At 43.4% G+C, this 9,633-nt stretch overlaps 1 protein-coding gene across 1 annotated transcript in view; it reads right to left on the bottom strand.

Moving 5' to 3' along the window:
* Positions 1–1,818: 1,818 nt before the first annotated feature.
* Positions 1,819–9,633, bottom strand: part of LOC115401175 (solute carrier family 12 member 9) — a 90,399-nt gene continuing 82,584 nt past the window's right edge. The window contains exons 11-13 of the mRNA XM_030109380.1: positions 7,401–7,575; positions 5,873–6,019; positions 1,819–3,255 (exon numbers count right to left, since the gene is read on the bottom strand). Coding sequence (XP_029965240.1) covers positions 2,291–3,255; positions 5,873–6,019; positions 7,401–7,575 — 1,287 coding nt within the window. The 3' untranslated portion in view covers positions 1,819–2,290. The remainder of the gene's footprint in view (positions 3,256–5,872; positions 6,020–7,400; positions 7,576–9,633) is intronic.

Here is a 9,633-nt window from a genome sequence, read left to right as displayed (position 1 = left end):
AAAGCAGGACCAGGAGTAGTGGAGCAAAAATAAGAATTATACATGGAAATCAGTAGTTTAACACTTTTGGTCTTGTGTCCTGAAATTGGTTCTATTCAGGCCACAACAGTTTGTCAATTCTGGATAGTTACTTAATATTTGTGAATTATTAACCTGCTCTAGCTGTGGAAGAAGCCAGAAGATAAAAGACCAGTAGTCCAGGCTGTCCTATACATCAGGGGTGTCAAACATAAGGCCTATGGGCCAAAACTGGCCCGCAAGAAGCTCCAATCCGGCCCACCAAATCACAAAGGGAAATGTAATGAGTTCAAATAAAACACTGAGTTTTTAAAAACAAATTTCTTAAGAATAACAGACAACACAAGACAGAGCCGAGCCGATAGATAAAGGTATCAAAGTAGCATCAGCCTCAAAGCTATGCTGTCAGGGTGAGCTTGTGAAAATTCCGTTAACGGCTTGGGGGGAATTTTTACTGTATTCTGATTCAGGAGGTTTCATTGAAACTGGCTTCATTTTGCAAATGTAGTCATTTTTCATAGCGATTGTTTGGGTTTGTGAAAATACAGACAGACATCCGTATACTCTGCGTCCCGACAAAGAGGAGCTTTTAAGAATATGTTTAAAGGTTGTAATGACACTATTTTAACAGTCCGTGCAGTCAATATGAAATTGGCTCAACTGAAATGTTTGACAAGCTTGATCGAAGTCTAATCAATGCCAGCTTTCACTTTAACTCATTAGAGAAGCCTGTCTTTAAATTCCACCTAAAATACGCGCGTCACATATCATAAACATAGATACATGGAGAAACATCCATGTATTTATGACAAAATAATTTAGTGTGAGAAGATGCTGGTGGTGTTTAGGCTCAGGTTTTTAGAATCAAGGCTCCTTTGTCGTTTTTGTGAAAAGAGTTGACTCCACAGAACGTCTCAGAGTTTATATTTGGTTTCATCTGCCATAAAGTAAAGTTTGCAGTAAGAGGAGTGATTTATGTAGAGGTGAAAAGGCTGAATCAAGGATGAAGCTGAATGAACATCTGTTGGAGTCATGAAATCAACGCAAGCTCATTCTCAGCCAAATGCACTTTCTGTATTCAATATTAAAGTTTCAAAAATCATTAAATAAGATCTAACCTGTGAACAAGAATGAATCGTAATTATTAATTTCTATTACCAATCCCCCGTTCTCATCAGCCAGATGAGGTTTTCAAAGTGTTTCTGTCTGTATCAAACTAAAAGGTTTGGCCTACTGCAGACAGTCATTGTATAATTGTTACAACTATCAGATCCGAACTCTGAACCCTCCTTTCCAGCAGTGATGGCAGCACAGGACGGAAAGTAGCAAGTAGCTGCATTGTTTTTTCTTTATTTTTCTACAGTGCGAAGAAACTCAGACGTATCATTTATTCTCATATCACAGTTCAACAAACATATTGATTCATTTTAAATATTACAAGTTCTTTGTGTAAAAGTTAAGGCTGCAAATTTGAGTGGCTATATAAAATCAGTCAGGCACTTCAAATGGGAAAAGAGCCGCTTCGCCCCATGGGGGGGATGGGGGGGGGGAGGGGGGCGGTGGCAATGAACGTCATTAGGACCAAATTTGTGTAAAAAGCCAAACAATAAAACATCACAGTAGTTATTTAGTGCTGTAAACATCTTGTAGTTACATTGGAGGAAGGACAAAAAGTGCGTCAGAGTAAAAGATCAATGTCATCCTGAGATCCCACTGAAATCATTTTTGGACTAAAACTTGCAAGGATTTCCACAGTAGCACCATTATTGTCACTGTTCAGTCATTTTCGCTGTTCAAAGCTTGGGACGATGGGAAAGGCAGTTTTTTGTTTTTTTGCAAACGACTCCTTCCAGGTCGTCCATTTTCAGCTTTTGAACTCTTGAGGCACGAGGTGACCTAGGAACATGTGGAATGATCTTTTGTTTTTGTTTTTTCTTTTTGGAAATCTGAGCAGCAGAAGAAATGATTGAAAAAGCAGGAAAGTTAAAAGGGACTCCTTGAATCAGGTAGGAATGGAGACCTGACTGATGGGAGTTTGGGAATGCGTGTGATCGGTTGTGAGGTCCAAAGTCGCTGAAAGTAAAACCAAAACTGCTGGATAAAAAAGGGGTAACATATGTAGAAAGCACACAAAGTGCAGGGTGGGGCTGAGGTCTGGAAGTGACAGATTTTCAACTCAGTGGTCGAGTCGGTGCCACAGCAACACTTTCAGTGGGAATGTGGTCAAACCCTCCGGACCGCACCGCGGCGAACACCCGTCACCGTCGAGAGATCAAAGGTCAGTGGTGATGACGGGCGTGACGCCGTGGATGAGCAGCGTGGGGCCCAAGTCCTGGGTTAAAAGCTCAAGTTGGCGTAAGTAGGCACTGTAGCGGCGGGTGTCCGCTGGAGGGCGGGGCAAGTAGAGGAAGCGCACGGCTGGAGCCGGCCGCGCCTGGTCCAGGATCATCCTGTTGACGGCGGACAGGTAGTCGTCCGACAGGCGGGTGGCGTTACTCGGGAAGCTGTTGACATAATCGTCTTCGTTCTCTTCCTCTTCATCGGGTTTTTGTTTCTTCCCCTCTGCGGCGGCGTCTGAGGCGTCTTGGAGGTGCTGCTTCTTGCCGAAGTCCCCCTGGCGCTGCCAGTGCAGCGCCACCTGCTGGTCCCAGGGTACGGGGTAGATCTGAGCTTTGATTCTCAGTTCCTTCAGGAGCTGGCCGAGCTTCTCCTCGGAGCCCCTCACGCTCCGTCCCTCCTCCACGCACAGGAAGAGACGCAGCGTCGCTTTGCGCCACGACCGCACCATGTTGAGGATGCACGCCAGCTGCAGCAGGAACAGGGAGCAGGTGTCCACATAGCTGCAGCTGTCCGGCCGCAGGAGGTTCACCGGCCAGACGTCCACGTACACGGCTCCCTTACCCGGGGAGGACGGGGGCGGCGACAGGGCCAGGGATCGGTCAAAGTTGTTGAAGTACCGAGCGAGAACGACATTTTTCAGCATCTTCATGGCGTCTGAGATTATCGCCACGTACTCCTGAGGCCCGAGAACCTTCCCGTCCTCAAATTCGCCGTGATCCTGTCTGTCACTGGAACCCCGCAGCGACGTGAAGTGGAAAAGAGGAGGCTGTTCGACCTCAGGAGAAAGACCCGAGGGATCGTTGGACGGACTGGTGGACAGAGATGAACCTGTCAGCCTGTCCTTCGGAACGCAGTCGTCGTAAAAACCCAGGACGAGGGTGTTTGGACGCATCCCACCTAGAAAGAAAGGAAAGATGAGAAAAGACTCATGAGAGAACGACTGTTTAAACCCTAAATCCATCCGTTGTTTTGACAGTCTGTTGCTTGCGTCACCCTCTACCCCAACCAGAGTTTGTATTCTTCCCCACAATCGGTTTGTCCTGTCCTCTTTCCTCTCTTCTTTCCCCTCACCCCAACCAAAACAGCAGAAAGTCTCCACCTCTGTTTCTGGTTCTGCAGGTTTCTTCTCCGTTCCGCCGTCTCCTCTACCTGCTCATGTGGAATTGTTGGGTTTTTCCTCTGTAAAAGTGCCTTGAAATAATTGTTGTATTTAAATAAAACTGAGTTGAATCAATTTAACTACGAATCATGGGGTGGTTTCTGGAGGTGTTAGGTAACGACTGACACAAAGACCCTTATCTATGAAAATGTGCATGAATTTGATATCTCATAAAAACCTACATGAAGCTGATTTACAAAATACTGGTGCAGAAAGAATAGAAGACTAAGACGTGAAACAACATTCAAAGTCCATTTCAGGCAGTTTCCTTAATCAATACAAAGTGTCGGTGGTGTCTCGGTTATTGTACACAATGCTGATGGGGTATGTGGTAATGAATTAACTTACCAGTAAAAATGTGATTTACTGTTAATGTCCATAAAGGAGGCACAAACTATTCCACTCTGGCTGGTATCCGTTATTGAGCCTAGACATCTATAAACTCACCACAGCAACTTGATTTCACAGATTTGATCAAAAGACCTCTCTTTGTGTTGTACCTCTTGTCCTTTTATTCACTTCTTCTGTTGTTTTCTGTTTTTCTTACTGTGTAGACACCATCACCGATCATTTGCTCTGTTTTTCTTTATTTGCTCTGACATGCTTGATTTACATCCTCCACCAACTGTTACCTTGCAGTCAGACCAACCAGCAATACATGCAAATATTTGCTTGCATGTAACGTAATAGTACTTAGTTGTTCTCAAATAAAACCAAATCTGAATAACTTGTTTAACACACAATCCAGTCTGTATTTCTCCAAAAAATAATTTTAGTGTTTTTGTTCCAGGAAAATTTTGTGTTTCTACAACAATGACAGAAAACACTGAACATTTGCTGACTTGTTCTTGTAATGAAAACACACCACGAAACCAGAGAACAACACGCCGACCTTGAAATATGTTTGGTAAAATATCTATATGTAGATGCTTGAATGAAAATGTAAAAACCATAAAATGATAGAAATAAATGACAAGACTAACTCACATTTTCAACTTGGTTGAGCAGACCTGCACATTTGATTTAATTTTTCATCTGCTTCTGATGCTGCTTCAACACTGCATGGAAGTCTTAAAATGAGGTGCAAACAGGGCACAACAGTGCTGCTGATTAGTGGATCGTGACTTGCTTGCTACACACAAGGGTTTTACCAGAATGTTATCAGAGGCACAAACTGTATTTTATGCTTCCTAATATAACATAATTTTCTCTGAATTTATTGAATACCTGAGGACGGATCTTTGTAGCGTATTTGTTTCTAAAGCTGAACAGTGTAAATTACACAGAAGGCATGCAGGTGTACACTTCGTCTCCTTAGCCCTAAAGTCTCATTTGTGCTCGATGTTATGCAATAATTTTTTGTCTGTTCTGTGAACCGTCTGTCTCCCAGAAGCTTGCTGATATGGACAAATGGGGCAATACTGTCACTGACCATGGGGGAGCAGTGTGGCCACTGAGGGCGACTGACAGACATGAAGAAGAAACAAATCTGTATTCTGTGATACGAGGATGTGGCGCAGGATATTCAACTCTGGTGTCCTGCATGCTTTACGTCTCCCCCAGTTGAAGCGCGAATGATTGCAACGAGGGCTCCTTACTGGGCTTGGACTGACTGAGAACTCGATTTCTGAAAGCGCTCTAATTCCCTCTCTACGTAAACCGGAGAATGCAAGATTTCTGAAACACTGCCACGGCACCCTATGGTCAAAGTAAATAGTTCCTCTGCACATCCATGAATAGATGGACAATAACAACAATGGTGGCCTCCAGAGTGTCATGACGTCCTGGGACTTGGTAGTTTTAGTTGAGAGTCACTAGTAATAACAGTCCAACTTCCTCATATGTCCACATGAATGTGTGTGTACTCAGTGTTGTACAAATGCCAAACTACAGTGCCAACTCGTGGCCTGGCGTAATAACTACATCGCTTTTAGCCTTTCTAACATTTTCTTCTCAACAGACATCATTTTCAAAATGTTGCTGTGTAAATGATGCTTTTTCACTTGAAGTTGTGTGTAAACGGGGCCAAAATGAGCCCGAACAGGAACTCAGGCTCCAACATCAGAACAAGTAACTTTTCTTTGTGTCAAACAGGTGAGCTATCACAAAGTTTCACTGTATTTGTTACATCCTTGTGATAGTCACCAGCTGCAAGTATGAAATACCTCTGCTGGCACATTTTCCATTATTTTTTGATATTACAGCAAAAACAGGCTGAAGAATGATTTATGAATCAATAAACAGATGTATTGAACTGTGTGTGTTGCTTTAAACACAGGAGTGATACCACAAGTGGTCTTGGATAAACCCAAATCCATTGACTTTTCACTGTGTATCACTGTAAGTAGTACTGACCGAGTCCTGAGATGAAGAGGAGGTGCTGGACGCCGTGACGGACGGAATCAGCCAGCGTCAGGTTGACGAAAGCTTTGATGTTCAGGTGGTCCACCAGGGACAACCAGGAGTCGTACTGAGACTGCAGAGGGTCCGATGGCAACGTATCTGTTAACCAGTAGAAATAACAAAGCTCTGAGAAGTGCGATACACATGCAGGGACCACTCTGAAGCTCAACCAAAGTGTGCCGACATGCCGAGGATGAGAATGAAAGAGAAGGCCAACGAGCCACAGCTTCAGGATGAGAAGCGGAGATCGGAGAAGCCAGCGTGACAGAGCCGATATCAGAGGCGGTGAGTGAGTGAGATACGAGTGGTGATGTGGAGATGTGTGGGCCAGAGAGAGACGGAAAAAAGACGCAAGCGCGACTGACAGCCGAGACAGAATGCGAGACGGAGTGAAAGATGCAGGAAAGCACAGACAGCAGAGTAGGTGATCAATCATCCCTCCCCCCAAAAAAACACATCAATGTGCATGCAGAGAGGAATCCGGAGGCCTCGTCTGCAGCTTTCCCAAACAATTCATTTTTGTCAAAACAGAACCTCTTTAACTCCAAACACCATTGTTCCCAAGCGTTTTTATTCAGCTTTAAGGCAAACAGCTGCTCAACAAGGGCGCGAATAAATTGACGGACTTAAAAAACACGATGGAGGCAATGGAGTGGCAGAGAGCCTTCGAAAGCAAACTCCACTACCGCCTAATTACATGAATGAATAACTCTTCAAAAATCCTCAAGACCGAGTGGCTCTTCAAATGAGGGAAAGGCTCTTGAGCAGCCTGATGAACATGTCATTTTATTTTATTTTTTAACCACTCCGAATCACTCATGGGGGATCTGGGTTCTGACGGCTCCATTCAGGGCCGGTCCCATCCGCACCCAGCGAAACCTCCCCCTCCTACAGGACCCTTAAGAGACAAGGAGAAAACATGATCCGTGGCCCTGTTCCCTGGAAATCTGCGAGCGTGCGCCGCCGCAAAGAAGAAAAGAGGCTCCTCCAGAGCATTATGCCACAGATTATTTTCCTCTAACAGAAGAGCCTGTGTCAAGGAGATCGGTCTCGCATTCTAACAAGATCCATTAAACGATGCGACGCTCAATGGGACAACACCAGATACTACCGCCATCAGGGAGGTTATTTCTCCTCATTTATGTACTTAACACATTTAGAAAAGATTGTCTAGCCCTTCTGAACAGGGCCCAAATGAAAACAGCGAGGCAGAATGATAATGGCAACTTGTTTTATATTGAAGAGAAACAATTCTCTGAATATTGATGAAAGTGAAGCTGGAAAAACAAGCCTTTAAATTTTCACTGCTGCAACTTCACGTTATAATCATGTTAAATTATCCAAAAAAACAATATCCCAACACCACTGCCCATTTGTTCCTCTCGTTATTAATAGTCTCCTGCTCACTTTGAGGTGCTTCGAAAGAGAAATGATGCATAAGTGAAAAGGTTAAAGCAAAGGGAAGGGAGCAGTTTCTCACTGAGGTCGCCGAGCTGGACGTGTCCCAGGACGTAGAGGCCGCTCTTCTTGATGTCATTGATGAAGGTGATGAGGCCCACGCTGCTGCGGGGGTTCGAAACCATCAGGAGAACCTGAGGCCTCCAGAACTTCACGTGGTCCTTCCTCACGTCCAGCATCAGCAAGTATTTGCGCACCTACATTTGGAGGAAAGGCAGTCGTTAACTGAACCGGCTCTCAATCTTCATCACGTCAGAGTTGGCTGTGGTGGTTAGGTGAAACTTCCAGAAAGCACAGCGTACAGTGCACTACACAGAATATATTTGACTGTAAGTCAGATCTATCAAATAAATATACCATAAAGGGGGAAAAGGCACACAGATGATTGTGTTTCACTTATTTTTCAGTGCCCAGCAGCTGCTGCTCCAGAACCTTCTGTGAATTTGATCCTCAGGTTTTGCCACCGTGCTTTCAGCTCAGTTAGCCTTCTTTATTTTCTTCTTCATCGTTAGTTTTTCTCCAGTCCCACACAAGTTTCTCACAGAATCTAGACTCTTAGCTGCTCTTTCTCCGTTTTCTGATAATTAGATACACATTATGCCATTTTTTTTTTTTTAAATCTGCTTTTTAGTTTTTTTCCCCTTTTTGGGAAAATTTGCTTGTGCTTTTCCATCGTTTCTCTGAAGTACTAAAACAGCATTCTGATGTCATACAGTGACATCTACTGGTGGCAGATGGCATGCACTGGTCGATTTTTTAATACGAGTTACTTCTCGTTATACAGTAAGTCACATGACGAGTGAAACAACCCAAAAAAGTACAACTCAATGTCTGGAAAATTTGGCAAATAGTAAAACTATACACACATTTGCAACAGCTGTGTTTTCATCATTGTGATGATTAAACATGTTTCATGGCTCCTTTGGTGGAAATTGTTCCTGAAAGTGATTTTTATTCCAAATTGTCAGACGGCAACAATCATCTTTATTTAAAAATCTGCGATTGTAGTACTTCACATTTGTTCGGCTGCTGAAGTGTTGACAATATTGTCGGGCATCAGAGGGGAGTGCTCTCTGTTTGCAGTGTCTCTCAATAAGTTTACACACTCGCACTGCAGGCGGGTGGTAATTCCACTTTTGCATTTCATTCTCTGATTATGTGTCTTTTGGGGCAGAACGAACTGGCATTACTTATGCTTGCAAGGTTTTTATGAGGCAAATACAAATTGGCCCTATAGAGTGTTAAAAATGCTCACTTGCCATGTTTAATATGTGTTTCACGCTCGGTGCAGAGAGTGGACGTGACTGCTATAAATCAATATAGCGGTTTGTATATGAGTAGGTTTGTATATACCACAAGAAACCCTGTACTATTTTAGATACTGACAGAATCTGTGAGATTACATTAGGGCAAAGATGCAAGCATTTCTTAGAGGTTTTCTTGCAGGACTGAAACTAAACATGCAGTCCTCATTAGTAATAAAGCTGGAATGAACACAGTTAATGAATAAGTCCTTTATTTTCATTATTGTTTGTAGCAAATCTGAGTGGTTTAAATCAGATTCCATTATCTTGAACAAAACTGGGAGCTCCAGACTTTCAGATATCTTATCTCCAAGGACTATGACTCTATGGGCTGAACTTTAAAATTCAGCTGAGTACACAACTGGTTAATAAAAATCTGATACAGGATGGCAAGAAATCACTGGATAATGGATAGCAGCCTGGCACATCATTCATATGGATTATTTATTTTAGTCATGTTTGAGTCTGGTTTTTAGTCGTGTTTAAGTTCTATAAACTGCTTCTATTCTGCGCTAGACGTGGTTTGTTCACATTCTACTTTCTCGCAGCGATGGCGCCTTAGCGGCCCGTCAAAGTCACAGCTGAGTTCAGGACTGATGACCTCTACTGTGCAACTGACACTCTGTCCGAGTGACAGCTGAGCTGTCTGGAGTGAAGGAAAGTACACAACTTCATCTGCTGTCACATCCTGACCCGTCCTGTCCTCCACTCTGTCAGGGTTAAGTAAATAATGATGTTGCTGCTGCAGAATGCTGGAGATGCACACAGACACACTGGCTGCAGGCAGCTAATGGGAAATCACTGTTATTTACCTGAGACAGGTTTCTACAGCCTTTATGACTGAAGCAGCTTTTGCCTGTTTCCATCAAATTAAGTTTGGTTGAAGCTGCAAAACATGATTAAGTTCCAAAATGAAGATGATTCATTCATTTGGTTATAACATTTAAGAAC

This window comes from Salarias fasciatus, chromosome 14 (genome assembly GCF_902148845.1).
Source record: "Salarias fasciatus chromosome 14, fSalaFa1.1, whole genome shotgun sequence".
Lineage (NCBI taxonomy): Eukaryota > Metazoa > Chordata > Actinopteri > Blenniiformes > Blenniidae > Salarias > Salarias fasciatus.
This window is presented reverse-complemented; position numbering and strand designations above follow the sequence as displayed.